General features: G+C 45.1%; 1 protein-coding gene across 3 annotated transcripts in view; it reads left to right on the forward strand.

The window, feature by feature from the left end:
* Window positions 1-14299, forward strand: part of HRH1 (histamine receptor H1) — an 89441-nt gene extending 75142 nt beyond the window's left edge. For all 3 annotated transcript variants that reach the window (XM_017655475.3, XM_073231046.1, XM_073231047.1), the window contains one exon: window positions 9480-14299. In XM_017655475.3, coding sequence (XP_017510964.1) covers window positions 9480-10975 — 1496 coding nt within the window. In that variant the 3' untranslated portion in view covers window positions 10976-14299. The remainder of the gene's footprint in view (window positions 1-9479) is intronic.
* Window positions 14300-15979: the final 1680 nt, after the last annotated feature.

Raw genomic sequence — 15979 nt, forward strand, 5'->3', positions numbered from 1 at the left:
CATTCACCTACAAATTTTTGTGTGGACATACGTCTTCAGTCCTCTTGGGTATTTATATCTAAGTATGGAATTGCTGGGTCATATGGTAACTATGTTTAGCTCTTTGAGGAACTGCCAGACTTTTCTGCAGGGGCTGCACCATTTTACATTCCCACCAGCAGTATATGAGGTTTCTAATTTCTCCACATCCTTCATTCATACTTACTATTTATTGTCTGTCATTTAAAAGCATAATCGTCCTGGTGGGTGTGAGGTGGTATCTTGCTGTGGTTTTGACTTGCGTTTTCCTCATGACTGTTGGTGAGCCTCTTTTCATGAGCTTGTGAGCCATTCCTGTATCTTCTTTGGTGAAGTATCTGTTCAGATCTTTTGTGCATTTTTAAATTGGGTTATTTGTCTTCTTATTACTGAGTTGGAAGAGTTCCTTATTTATTCTGGATATATCAGTTATATGGTCTGTCCAATATGCGACATACAAATATTTTCTCCCATTCTGTAGTTTTTCACTTTTTTAGTGGCAAAAGTCTTCGATTTTGATGCAGTCCACTTTAGCAATTTTTTACGTTATTGGTTGTGCCTTTGGTGTTGTATCTAAATCTTTGCCTTATTCAAGGTCTCAAAGATTTTCTCCTATGATTTCTTCTAAGAGTTTTAAGAGGGTTAGCTCTTATGTTTGGGACTGTCATCAGTTTTGAGTTAATTTTTGTATGTGGTGTGTGGCAAAGGTCTCACTTAATCTTTGTGTGCGTAGATACCAGTTATTCTAGCATGTGAACCATTGCATTTGTCTGCTGCTTTCTTCTCCCCCTTCGTCTACTTCAGCATGCCTGGGTGAGCAATGCTACCCCTCAGTGGCAGCCTTAGCCCCCACTTTCCCCTCTCTTCAGTTCATGAGATAACAAATGGCCCTGATGGCACAACCCCAGTTCCAGATTCCAGAAGAGAGAACTGGACTACTTGGCACAGCCTCTGCCCAAGTCATGTGTGCCTAGGGGTCAAGTTTCATGGTATAACTTTGGCTGCCAAGGCCCACCCCTAGGTGGATAATGATTCTCAGAGAAGAAAGCTTACTGTGAACCAGGCAATTACCCCAAAAGGTGTCTAGCCTAGGGCCATTGTCTCATATTTATCACTTTGGATCCCCTATGAATTAGCTTGACATTTCTAGCTCGGGACTCCTAGGTCATGTCCTCCAAATCTGTTTTTGCTTGACCTGTGTTAAAGTGCTCAAGAAAAAAAATGAAACAATTGGATAACTGTCAGCATTTAAAACTTAAAGATTTCATGTAAAAATCCAGCTATCGAGACTTCATTTAAAAAATAGGCAGAGCTGGGCCTGCAGCAGCAGTTGGTGGCATCTGAGTGGCAGCTGTCCTCTTCAGACAGAGAGTATTCTCTCTGGAATGCCCTAGTTCCCACCACTCCCTCTTGCTCCACACATAGTCCCCTGTTCTTAACTTTTCTTCCCTGACTCTGTAGACATGTGACTATGTACCTCCATCCCCAGAAAGCTCTCTGAGACCACTGCCTGCCCACAGGGTACCTCTTGCATCTTACCCAGAGGCTAACTCCAAACCCAGCACTGCCCTAGAGTCTAAGTCAACCACATTCCTGTAGCACTGGGCTCAGAATAGGATTTTGCTATTTGCACTCTGCTCTTTGCACCGCAGCCAAAGGCATTGATAATGCCTGGGTGTTTTATGGAAACTGTGCCCTGGCTAGACTCAATGAGAATATGCAGGAAGAAAAATGAGATTATGAAGTACATGGGGCACCCTCATGCATACTGCCTCTTTCTCAGAATTAGAGCAAAAAAAATTAATGTTCTCCCTTCCTTGACCAAAATACCCATCCAATGCACATAGGGTGAAGGGTAGAACAGTTTGGAATGGGGAGTGGTAGGTGAGGCTGTTTAGAACATACCAAGGAAGGAATCTCAAACACTCATTCTTTACTAAAGAAAATAAAGGACGCACTAAGAATATGGAGGACATTTCTTTTAAAATCTTTCTTTCCCAGTGGAATGAATCTATTTTATTCTGTTTTTGAAAATGACTGCAGTTAGTCCTTATTTTCCCTATTATAAACTAAGGTGTTGACATTGTTGAAATCTTGGGAAATACCAAAGGCAACAAACACCATCCACTATCCAGAGGAAACCAGTGTTAACATAACAGAGATTCACCCTGACTCTAAGGCTGTTAATATAGTTGACATCATCCTGTACAATGTCTTTTATAAATTTAAATTCAACATAAGCATTTTTCCATATCTTAATGGTGCTCCATCAATGTACTTATCAATGACTGCATGATAGTCTATCCTGTAGCAATCCCATAATATATTTAGTTCTGAAATGTTAGATTATTTTCCTTTATTTCCTATCATAAATAATGTTGCAGTATGCATCTTGTGCATAAATCTTTATTCATGTTTTGGGTTACCATGAAAGAAAGCTCTAACTGTAAAGTTTCTAGGAAAAAGTAGACAAGTTAGCTGAAAGGTACCAATATTCACTGACAGAGTGAATCTTATCTTAGTTTTTTGTTGGTTTAAGTACCCTAGTGAAAAATATGCCCACACCTGCATTAGGCCCTTTTTGCTGGGTCTTCTGCAGCCCTTTATCCATTTGTGTCTCATTTTTCAGGGCTTATCCAATAAACTTCTGTTGAGCAGCTATCATGTGCCAGCCTAGTGCCAGCACGAAGGAATGACAGAGGGTAGAAAGGTGCGGTCCCTGCTGTCAAGCAGGGCACGTCACCTTAATGGTTATGGATGTTGCACTTTAAAAACAGAGATAGTGGACACATTCCTTGCACTAGAGGGGTTCCCTGTTTTGGGAGAATCAGCTAAAGAAAGGATAAATAGGTGACATAAAGGAGAATGTTAGAAGTGTGGTGGGTGCACAGAGGATCAACTAAGAGCTTCAAAAGGGTGCTCCAGGCAGGGGGACAGCACAGGCAGAGACGTGGAGGTGTAAATGCTTCCTTCACCTTGGCCCCAGCACGGTTTTCCAGACTCACCATTCTACACTCCAGTCACTTCCAACAATTCTCTTCCTCTTCCTCAGACTCAGCTTCGTACTTTTTTCTTTCTTTTACTCATCCTTAAGATTTCTCTTCCTTCTCCCGCCCTGCTGATGGTCCTTCAAAGTCCAGCTCACACATCACCCCTTCTCTAATGTCCTTCTTGACATCTGCACCCTACCTTGGGAGAGGCTGTTCCTCCCTCCTCTGTCCTGCTATCTGCTTTGATCTGATCTCACTCATCACACTTGTCCTGTTCAAGTTGCAATTTAGAATTTTAATTTACTTTTTTGATGCTGTTTATCTGTTGTCTTTCCTCTCATGCTGATTGACAAACTCCTTGAAGTCTAGGGCAGTTGTATCACTTAGGATTCAGTTTGGCTGTGGGTGGTAGAAAACTCAAACTGACCCAGAGGTGGAGAGTCCTGACTGGTATGACAGCTACATGATCATCAGAGACTTCATCTCCTTCCAAATTTCTGCTTCCCCTTCTTCGTTCTGTGGCTCTTCCTCATGGTCCCCAGATAGCTGCTTAAATTATATTTATCCTATCAACATTACAGCCGGCTGGAAGAATGAAGGGGCAAAGAAGAGAACACATCCTCCTTTTAGAGCTGCAAACTACATTTCTATTTACATTTCACTGGCACTTAATCATATGTCATACTCAGATACAAAGGAGCCTGGGAAATGCATGTAGCCTCTATTCCAGGCAGCCATGTGCTCAGCTAAAAAATAGAAGTCTGATCCTAAATAAAGGAGAACTGATATTAGGAGACAGTTAGCAGTTTATGCTACAGGGAAAAACAGAGAGAGGTCAAGAATAATTCCTCTGGGCTGGACTGGGCTGACTGGGGGATCATGTGTCACTTACCAAGAAGTAGAAAAAAACACAACAGCTGCTGTTCAGTGGTTAGTTCCTGTATGTCAGGCACTGTAGAGGCGAGGAAAACTGAGGCTTGGTGTGGTGGAATATCTTGCCCAGCTAATTAGGGCAGAAACAAGATCAGAGCAGAGGTTCACTGGTTTATAAAGCCTGGGTTCTTAACTACTATCCCACTTTACCACAAAATGAGCTCCAAGCTTCTGTGGACCAGCAATGCTAACATGAGAGAGAAAGTGGAGAGATGAGGCCACTGGGAGCCTCATGAAATGCACAGCATCTCTCCAAACCCTTCAGTTCCTCTTAGTGCCTCTTCCTGGCTAAAGGAGAGATCCCTGCACGCCAGTCTCTTTCATCTAAAACCAATGCTGCAGGTTTTATTTAAGTAAATAATTGCCATTGAGAAAGCAGAAGTAGGTCAGAATCAGAATCCGACCACCTCTTCTTACAAGCCTCCCGTGATGGATCACTTACGTCTCTCAAGGCAACTCATTGCATTGTTAGGTAAACGTCATTTTGAGAGAGCCCCGCCTTACCTTGAGCAGTAAGCTTGTATTCCTTGGTGGCTCAGGGGTGTCCTCAGTTAGATCAGTCGTTCTCGACTAAGGATCATTGGGCCCCTCCTCCCTCAACTCCCATGGACACCTGGCAATGTCTGGAGATATTTTTGACTGTTATAACTGGGAATGGGGAGAGGATGCTACTGGCATCTGGTGAGTAGAGAGGCCAGGAATGCTGCTGAACATCCAGCCATGCACAGGACATTTCTTCACAACAAAATATTAACCAGCTCAAAAGGTCACTAAAATGAAGATCAAGAAACTCTGAGTTAGTTGGTCCTAGGTTTAAATCTTGACTTTACCAGCCTCTTCCTGGCTATGTGACCTTGATAAGTCACTTCATCCTTCTAAGCCTGTGCTGAACGTTTACTCGTCTCTGCCTTGGGGGTCATCAGAAGACCTCTCTGCGGGCTGGTGGCAGATGTTTGATAACCGATATATGAAAAGCCCAGGGCCTAGCTCCTGACTGTCATAGCTGCCCCAGTCGGCATTCCCAGGATGTAGAAGGAACATTGACTACCTTTGTTTATTAGCTGGCACATAAATTGACCTGATAGGATTAGACTGTAACCACTCTAGTGAAAGTTCCACTGCAGCTAATGGTTTTGGAATGAAGCCATTGCCTTAATTGAAAAATGATGGCTGTTTGTACACAAGAAAAATGTTCTGTTTCTGCTTGCCACCAAGTGATTGTCATCTGGGGGGTAGTGGAGTCATCCCACCCCACTGTCTCAACTGCTTCTCCTACCAGCTCAGGAAGGGAAGTAATGATATTTTCCCTACTTTGCAGATGAGGAACTTGGAGACCCAGCTGTTTGTCCCCATGCCATATAGCCCATCAAGTGGCAGAGCCCAGGTGGGGACTCTTTCCCCCATTGCCTGCTTCTCTAGGAACATGGTGCTCTGACAGACAGGTGCCCACCTTTCTTCTTGAGATGCTCTGTCTGAAGTGCCCCTCCAGCTTGCATTCTCTCCCCCTGGAGCACACTCTCCTGCCAGCATCATGTCTGCAGGCTTGGCCTTGACCCCAGAGAGCACCTCAGAACCTGACGGGGCCTAGGCAGCCTGAGGGGAGCACGGCCTCCCATGGAATATGAGAAGAAATGAGGACATATGCTCCCAAACACCTCCCACACTGCCAGAATGCCTGGCATCCCTTTGGTATTTACAGAGGGAAAACCATTCACAGATCTGTTTTTCAAAGTGCAGATCCCCAAGGGAGGGGATGGTGCCTCACATTCATTTTCTCCCTGAGTAGGGCTGTTCAGGGATTGGGTGAGAGGGAGAGAGACCAGGATAGGCATATCAGGTCTGGGGCCCGGGCAGCCACACACAGGCCCTGTGCTCAGGACGGGCTCATGCTTCATCTGATGTTCTGCTGTCGCCATCTTGAAATTCTTAATAACATTTTAACTTTTCATCTTGCACTGAGCCCCACAAATTATGTACCTGTGCTGAGAGGGAAATAAGATCGACATTGCTGTGGCTGCTTCTGCTGCCCTCCTGGTGGCCCTCCCTGTGAGGCCTGTTATGTCAGCTGGTGCCCGGGGCACCTCATTCCCTCAGGCTTCCTCCTCCTTCCCTGCCACGCCCCCTCCAGTGTTCCTCGGGGCAGCGGGCACCATGCGCTGTCTGTATGCATCCTGTGGGGGCTGCCGTTGCCTTTCCAGGAATCTTTCTCAATCCCGTGGCTTCAGAGGATGAAAGTGGGTTTTCTTGCTCCCAAAACAGATCACTGAGCTGAAAAGGAATTTTCTGCCAGTAAGTTTCAGTTGAATGAGTAATTTCTGAGCTGAGATACTTCACAGCATCCTGCTTTTCAGGTACCTATTCATCCATCTAACAAATATTTGTTGACCCTTTGTTTTATGTCTATGCAAAAGAAATGTCCAGATATGAAGGAGAAAATATGATAAAGAATTAGACTTACATTGATAGGCGAGGAATATAAAAATATGTTATATTAATTTCCCCAACATTTCTTCGGAAAATAATAAAATAGAAAAATCAGAAACATGGTGCAGTGACACCCATAAATCCACCACCTAGGTTATAAATTAACATTTTGCTCTTTTTGCTGTATTATTTATCTGTTTCTTTACCCATTCTTCTAACCAACCATCCATGCAACTTATTTTATTTATTTATTAAGGTATCATTGATGTACAATCTTATGCTCAAATTTCACATGAGCAACATTGTGGTTACTACATTCCCCCCATTATCAAGTCCCCACCACATACCCCAGTACAGTCACTGTCCATCAGCATAGTAAGATGACATAGAGTCACTACGTGTCTTCTCTGTGCTATACTTCCTTCCCCATGCCACCCCCTACATTATGTGTTCTAATCATAATGCCCTTTAATCCTCTTATCCCTCTCCAGTCCCTTTCCCTTTGGTAGCTGATAGTCCATTCTTGGGTTCTGTGATTCTGCTGCTGTTTTGTTCCTTCAGTTTTTTCTTTGTTCTTATACTCCACAGATGAGTGAAATCATTTGATACTTGTCTGTCTCCACCTGGCTTATTTCACTGAGCATAATACCCTCTAGCTCCATCCATGTTGTTGCAAATGGTAGGATTTGTTTTCTTCTTATAGCTGAATAATATTCCATTGTGTATATGTACCACATCTTTATCCATTCATCTACTGATGGACACTTAGGTTGCTTGCATTTCTTGGCTATTGTAAGTAGTGCTGCAATAAACATAGGGGTGCATCTGTCTTTTTTAATCTGGAATTCTGTATTCTTAGGGTAAATTTTTAGAAATAGAATTCCTGGGTCAAATGGTATTTCTATTTTTAGCATCCAACTTATTTTTTGATTGATTTCAAAGGAAGTTGCAGATCTCAGTAGATTTCTCCCCTGAACACCTAATATGTGGCACTAATTTTTAGTCTAGTGATCTCAGTTCAATAGTAACAACTTTTCTTTTTTAATCAAAAAGGAACTAATACATTTTTATATAAAAACAAACCATTTTCTATCAAATGTAATTGTTGAATGGTAAGTAGTGTATGTACAATGCACATTAACTGAGTGATTCCTTTTTGTGTGCAAGGAGGCAGAAGGAGACATGAGAAAAGAAGTGCCCTCAGGCAATGAAGGAAAGAGACAAGAGGCACTTCTAAGTTAGCGGGAGGCTGCAGCCATCTTGAGAATACAAGCTCTGGGAGAGTTTGAGGGAACCACTTCCTGCTTCCCCCAACCAAAATGAAAAAACAAAAATCCCTGAGATGTTCTCCTTTAGCCTCTTTCCTCCTTCCTGACATGACTGCAGATGATTCCAAGGGGTTTGGGCTTGGTCAGGACTGAAGTTAAACTGCCAGGTGTTGGGTCTTGGGCATAGTGGTAGAGAAAGATAGAGGCTGAAGCTGTAGATCTGGGGGCTGTCCTCACCCAGGTGATGGCTGGGGTGGATGGGGTGAGTGAATAAGGCCCCTGAGGCAGGCAGCAGAGTGATAGGAGCAGAGGCCCGACTGGGTCAAGAGAGGAGCAGGTAATGCTATTGAAGAAGTCAGGGGAGGCACACATAGAGAAGGTGGATGGTTGCTCTGACTGTGGCAGTTCAGAGGTAGAGGGAAACATGGAAAAAAGCAAGATTGAAAAAAAACACCTGGAGAAGCCTTTAGAGATCACCTATCCCACTTTTCAACTTTGACCACTAAGAAAATTAGCAGCTGAGCTGTGGCAAAATCAGTGTTACCCAAATGGTGTTTTTCTAACAAAATAGCTCAAAGGGTTCCTTCCACAAGGATCAAATGCCTTAGGGGCTTGCTTTTTATCTTAAAAAAAATCATATGAGTTTAGGCATCTACTCAGGAATTTGTCTGACTTTGTCTTAATGTAAAAATAATTTGTTTTTACTAACTTACTGAGAGGGATTTACAGCCTATGTTAGTGTTTCTCAGTTTTCTTTAAACTCATAACACTTTTTGATGAATATCAAAATCAAACAACCCCTTCCAGGTGTTTTAATACCTACTTCTACCTCCACCCCAACTGAGTGTCATCTGATAACAGGATACAGCATTTTCAGTAGAGCCTTACTAGCAAAGAAGGTTTTGTTATATATTAGTTTGCATAGTTTATGTAGTTAATTTTTTTCAAATATAAAAGTAAAATAAGTTAAAAAGTAAAATATGCTTTCTCAGATAACATATTCCCCTTCCCATCTAAGAACCATTCATCTAAAGAGATGTGCTAGATTTATTTCACACTTGTGTGCCCTGGTAACCTCCTCCATATTAGTTAGGGATGCTTTTAGCTGCATGTAAAAACTCCTACAACAGTGACTTGAGCAAAGAAGACATTATTTGTCATAATAACCAGTCTGGAGGAAGAAGATTCTAGGGTGGTTCAGCAGCTCCAGTTTAACAGGAGTCTGGATTGGCATCTCAGTGGATTTCTTAGCGTTTCCTTCAAGGCCCCAAGATGACTGCCATTGTCCCAACCATTGCTTCCTGTCAGGAAGAAGGGGACAAATGGGAAGCATCCTTTTTCTTTGTTTTACTCATTTGTCAGGAAGGAAGAACTTTCCAGAGACTGAGCATTGCCGTTAGATTTCCCCATCTACTTCCTTGGCCACAGCTGTGTGCCATGTCCATTCCTAGACCAGCCGTTGGCATAAAGGAACTGGAGAGCCATGTTCAGCTTAGACCAATCATGAGGCAGCCTACCTTCCCAGAACACATGCACCATGGGACTTATCCAAACTTTGCCTTGCTTTTGCCCAGCAACCTCAGTAGAATGTAAGCTCCACAAAGGCAGAGATTTTTGTTTTGTTCACTGAATATATTCCCAACACCCAGCACAATGCCAGGAATCTACTAGTCATTGAATGAATGAAGGAATGAATGATGAAGGAAGAAAATATATAAACTGTATGTAACCAGCAGTATCTACTACCCCTGACAGCATACAACCCCAGTTTGATCAACATGATGGTACTAACTGACTCTACTGATCCCCAAGGCTCTGACCTTAATCCTTGTATCTTTCTTCCCAGGGAGCGAGCCACAGCTGGAGGCTGCTCTTGTGCCAATGAACCTTCCTAATTCCTCCTGCATCTTAGAAGCCAAGATGTGTGAGGGGAACAAGACCACCATAGCCAGTTCCCAGCGGATGCCCCTGGTGGTGATCCTGAGTGCCATCTCCTTGGTCACAGTGGGACTCAATCTGATGGTCCTATATGCTGTGCGGAGTGAACGGAAGCTACATACCGTGGGGAACCTGTACATCGTCAGCCTCTCAGTGGCGGACCTGATTGTGGGCGCCGTGGTCATGCCCATGAACATCATCTACCTCCTCATGTCCAGGTGGTCCCTGGGCCAGCCTCTCTGCCTCTTTTGGCTTTCCATGGACTATGTGGCCAGCACAGCATCCATTTTCAGCGTCTTCATCTTGTGCATTGATCGCTACCGCTCTGTCCAGCAGCCCCTCCGATACCTGAGGTATCGTACCAAGACCCGAGCATCAGTCACCATCTTGGGGGCCTGGTCTCTCTCCTTCCTGTGGATTATTCCCATTCTGGGCTGGCATCGCTTCATGTCACAGACTCCAGGGCACCGGGACAAGTGCGAGACAGACTTCTACGATGTCACCTGGTTCAAGATCATGACTGCCATCATCAACTTCTACCTTCCCACCTTGCTTATGCTCTGGTTCTATGCCAAGATCTACAAGGCTGTACGGCAGCATTGTCAGCACCGGGAGCTCATCAACGGGTCTCTCCCTTCCTTCTCTGAAATTAAGCTGAAACCAGAGAACCCCAAGGTGGGGGCCCAGGAGCTGGGGAAGAAGTCTCCCTGGGAAGTTCTGAAAAGGAAGCCCAAAGATGCCAGTGGTGGACCTGTCTTGAATCCACCATCCCAAGACCCAAAGGAGATAAAGTCTCCAGGCATTTGTAGCCAAGAGGCAGATGGGGAAGTGGACAAAGTCCCCTGCTTCCCACTTACCATTGTGCAGACGCAGACTGAGGCAGAGGGGAGTGGCCGGGGCTATGTACCCATCAGCCTGAGCCAGAGTCAGCCTGAGGCAAACCATCCAGGCCTGACCATGTGTGGGGCCAGTGAGATGTCAGAGGATCACATGCTAGGTGACAGCCAGTCCGTCTCACGGACAGATTCAGACACTGCCACAGAATCAGTGTCACGGAAATGCAAACCGAGAAGTGGGTCTAGCGCAGGCCTGGACTACATCAAGTTCACCTGGAAGAGGCTCCGCTCGCATTCGAGACAATACGTGTCTGGGCTGCACATGAATAGAGAACGGAAGGCTGCCAAACAGCTGGGTTTCATCATGGCAGCCTTCATTCTTTGCTGGATCCCTTACTTCATCTTCTTCATGGTCGTCGCCTTCTGCAAGAGCTGTTGCAACGAGCATGTGCACATGTTTACCATCTGGCTGGGCTACCTCAACTCCACACTGAACCCCCTCATCTACCCCTTGTGCAATGAGAACTTCAAAAAGACATTCAAGAAAATTCTGCACATTCACTCCTAGGGGAGGCCACAGGGGGATGCAGCAAAGTGATTCTTGGGATGCCTCTGAAGAAAATGGCAGGTGAGGCCTATGAGTTTCCAGGCACCTGGACTTTCTGGGGTCAAAGGAAGAGTCTCAGGGGTTTGGTAGTTTGGAATGTTCTTGGCCCCATTGGAAGAGCAGCGGATGGCAGTGGTCAACAGAAAGGCTGGACTTGGAATACAGAGCAGAATATTTCCAAGAGAATCGGTTGGATCTGGATGAGTTCTCCTGCTTCTCAGGAAACATGGGAGCCTCAGAAGTTCGCCGCAATCCAAGCTTTCAGACTTGAAATGGCAACTACAGGGACATGTGGGTAGGGTTCCACGGGGGAATTAAACAGCTTTCCTGGGCTGGAGCTCTGTGACTGTGCAGAGGCCTTACACATGCAGACAGATGCTGTCCCCTCCAGGGCTCACCTTGAGATGCGTGACAGCCGTCCCACTGTGACTGCTGCTGCTTCTCAGAGCACCTATCTTCCGAGCCTCTCTTACAGCTTTCCCCAGCGCCTGCACTACCCTGGCCATTCTGCCTTGTTGTTTCTCCCTCACACACTTAGAGTTCACACACCTTTTATATATCCATTGTTTTCAACCCCAAATCCCCTTTGGCTAATACCAAAATGATGATAAAAGCTGCCTTCAAAAGAAAGAGAAAAGGAATATTTTTTAAATTGTTGCATCTTAAAAGCAACAACACACACACAAGGGAATGAGGAGAAGAAAGCTATGTTGTGTGAGGGATGTGCCACATTTATCTCATTTAAGGCCCATAGTACTCTACAGCAGGAGGGCGGTGTTACTAGACAAGCAAACACAGGTGTGGCAGGATGAACTACGATGCCCAGGATCATGCAGCTGGTTATGTGGCAGAGTCAGAATGAAAACCTGTGGGGTTCCAGCTCCGTGTAACACATTTTCCCCAAAAGGCGGAAATTTTTCCCATTGAGTACACACACCTGCATACACACACACACACACACACACAATATTTGCAAGAGTAGTGGCAATTCTCAAAAGTATATGTTGAGAGCAAGAACAGCTGACACAGAATATGCCACAGCCACAGAAGTTGAAGGGACACTGTGCATTTTTATCTGAATTCTGCCTTGTTTGTTGACAAGAAGTCATGTTCTTTTATGGTCACACCTCCGAAGTAAAAAATAGCCAAGATGTAGGAATATACAGTTTTACTTGATGTTTTTGCTGCAGTCTGGTATGATTTGTATTTTAGAACTTGATTCTAAATTGTAATATATGTAGCAAATGGGAGTGCCTGTAACGCTGGTATTTTGTGTCTTGTGTTCCTGTTTGCATGATCTGTTAAAATGGAAGATTGTTAACTACCTAAAATATGACATTTGAAAGCTAAACTGTTAAGAGTTTGACTTATTTAATTCAACGTTTCTGAGTCTCTTGGACTGAGATGTATTGAAATATACTGTCAAATGTAACAGGAGCTGATGTAGGGTTTCCCTTCGGTTTCTGATCACATTCACAAATGTTTTTAGAAAAGGACTTAGTTTAATACAGCCCTCACTCTCACATTGCTTTGTATCCCCAAAAGCTATTTTTGCTCAACACTGGGGGAACTAAGGAGACTTTTACCCAGGTTTTAAAAGCTGCAGCTGGTCTTTTTCCAGGTCAAAAACTGTTTCCTAGAAGACCTATGAAAGATTTGCTTCCCAGGATCCCTCAGGACCAGGGAACCCTTAGAAAAGCCACTCCACATGGACCAATGGCCAAATACCCATTTTTCATGTTGATGAAAGGGGCTGAGGCAACTAGTGAAGAGAAGTGGTTATGAGCTCTGATTTTGGGTCAAAGAGACCTGTAACTGAGTCTGACAAGAACAAGAAACAGTCAGTATAAATTGTCAGAGCATAAAAGGCAAAGTCCACACATTATTGAATACAGTGGTTACGATGCTTACAGAGTGTCTGGCACACAGTGGGGTCTCATATGCAGTTATAAGACATTCTGAGCATATACCTTGTGCTAACTTTTGTGCTTTACTGCCACCATCTAATTTAACCTTTTCAACAACCTCTTATGAAAAAAAAACACCTTCTAGAAGAAAGCTGTTATAGTGTACTTGATTTTAGGAATGAACTTGCAGACTCAGAAGCTCCTCGGGTTTCTTTTTATGGGCTTAAAGCTGATTATCTTAAAGGCAATTCCTTGAGTGACCGATTTGCCAAATTTACCAAATGTTGGCTTCTTTTTAGTTATTTACAGGGTTTACAACAATGCAATTCCATGAATGACCAATTTGCCAAATTCACCAAAAGTTGGCCTCTTTTTAACTACTCACATTGCATGTTGGTTTTTAAGAACAGTTTTCTACAAGAGTTGTGAAGTTACAGTAAGTGATTTTTATTTTTCTTCAGAGCCGCATACTGAGGAATGTTCAGTATGCTTTGTCCCCAGCTTGCTGCTATTGCAGGGAGAAACCGAGTTGCAGAGAGGGAAGTGATAGAAGTGAGAATAGAGTGAAGGGAAAAGTAAGGGATAGAAATAAGAGGAGAGACTAGGGAGGTAGGGAAGGACAGAGTCAGAAAGGATGGACTCGGGAAAAGATGAACAGGGAGACGGGTAGGGCAAGACAGAGATGGGGAGAGATTAAGAGGCAAATGGAGCTGATTAAGAGGTGATGAGATGGAGATGGTTTGGGGGAGAGACAAAGGGAGAAAGTGAAAAATGGAGAAGTGGAGAGTGTTGGGGGACAAAGTGTGTAAACCAAGTGGCACAATATTAATATGCTCAAGAAAAATCTATACTCAACATATTCTTCATTAATGTATTCATAAGTTAAACATATTCAAAGGAAGAATAAACTATCCTTAGCTTCTGATAAACAGAAAATTCCTCCAAATGCTTCTCTGAAGAGAACGTGAGACTCAGGCATCCCATAAACCTTTAAAAGCTTGTGAAGCCATTCCATCTAATAGAAATTGCTAGGAACCTCAGAAGCTGGTAATGTTAGTAAAGTGTTATTCAGAAAATCCATGAGTCTGCTGATTGGCCATTTCATGAATTGGTTGTTTGGCTTGCAGAAAATTGCTGGTCTCTGAAGATAGGCCTTCTGGGAGTTAGATTTAAGTTTTAACACAGGGTGAGGAAGATGCTGGGGCTCTCCTGGCTGCGGGTGAAGAGCCCCCACCCATAAGATGGCGAACTCACCCCTTGCCCCCCCTAATCCCAGCACCTAGCCAATAGCCACCAGCCCCGTAGAAGTGACACCTCAATCAGCTCATGCCCCTTCCTATATAACCCAGCACCTTTCCCTAATAAAGCGAAATTCTCTGGTGAATTGCTGCTGTGTCACTCCTTTCCTTTCATTGGTGCCAAAACCCGGGAGAGGGGACACCGCAACTGGGCCCTGTCTTTCCCGCAACACCAGCAGCAGCTTGCCCTCATCCTCTTTTCCCGGCGCTGGCTCCTCACACTCACCACTCCTCTTTGGCCTTTGGGTAAATTTTTACCCGGAGCCGGTCGCTCTTTTCCAAGCTATCTCAGCGCCATTGACCATGATCGTCCGGCAAGGCCCTGATGCTTGGGGACAAGGAGAGAACTCTCCCCACCTTAGGCCTTCATGGCTGCGGCGGACCCTCAGGCCCCTCCTCCGACAGCCATAAACGAGGTGACTCCTTTGCAGATGAGAACGCTCCCTTTTTCCCCCCCTCCTCCTCCCGTTCCTTCCGCCAAAAATTCCTAGTACTAGGTACCTCGTGACTCCGGGAAACTGCCTTCTTAGGGAAGTCTGGGTGACGACCCACACTTCCTAAGAAATTCCGACTCGTATACGAGTTTCCGCAGACCACCAAGGATCATCGGGGACGCCCTTTGTCTCCTTGCAGTCTGCTTCCAGTCCGAGGATCTCCGTTCCTCTTCCCCTGTTTGTCTCCTTCTCTGTCCTTTAGCCATGGGAGCCTCCTCATCCCTCCCTGAAAGTCCACCTCTTGAATGCCTGCTCAAGCATCTAACTACCCTCTCCCTGACACCTGATATAAAACCAAAACTTCTCTGTAAATACTGCTCCCAAGATTGGCCGACATACCCCCTAGACAATAACAACCAATAACTCTTGATCCTAACATCACTCGCGATCTCTTTAACTACTGCCAGTGCCTGAAATAATGGAAGGAGATTCCCTATATCAAAGCTTTCTGCCTCCTCCTCCCCCTGCCTCCCCCTAAGTTCTCCTAGCCTGCAAGCCATCTCTCCACAGAAGCCTCCTGCCCACCCCCTTCCCCCTCCTCTCCTACAACAGCCTCTCCGCCTCCCCCCCCACCATCTCCTCCCCCATCTCACCTCCTCCGCCTTCATCCCCCTCACCTGCCCCTCCCCCGCAGATTGAGCCTGAGCCTTTCAGCCCCCCTTTAACTAGGTCCCGGGGGCCTCCTCCGTCTTTGCCCTCATCACCTGTTTCTCCCCCACAGACTGAGCCAGAACCCTTCAGTCCCCCTCAGACTCAGTCCCGAGGGCCTCCCAAAATTATCGCCCCCCTCTGGGAGGTAGCAGAATCCGAAGGCATTGTGTGCGTTCACATCCCTTTCTCCTTAGGAGATTTAGCCCAACTTGAGAAATGCCTAGGTTCCTTTTCCACTGATCCCACGACATATATCAGGGAGTTTCAATTGAACCTCCAGTCATACAGCCTCACACATCATGGCATTTTCACGCTCCTGGCCAATACCCTCCTTCCTGAAGAGCATAGACGAGTTTGGGACTTTGCCCAAACGCACGCTACCGAAACCCACAAGACTGACCCCACGTACCCCCCTGGCCCCACCGCTGTCCCCAAACAAGACCCACACTGGGATTATAACACCGCCATGGGTCTTCGCTCTCGAGATATTTTCGCCTCCTGCCTAATAGCAAGTCTGAAAAAGGCAGCTCGTAAAGTAGTCAATTTTCAAAAGCTCCAAGACATAATTCAAAGGAGAGAGGAAACTCCCTCTGGGTTCTTAGACAGACTCACTCA

The sequence above is a fragment of the Manis javanica genome, chromosome 3 (assembly GCF_040802235.1).
Source record: "Manis javanica isolate MJ-LG chromosome 3, MJ_LKY, whole genome shotgun sequence".
Classification (NCBI taxonomy): Eukaryota; Metazoa; Chordata; class Mammalia; order Pholidota; family Manidae; genus Manis; species Manis javanica.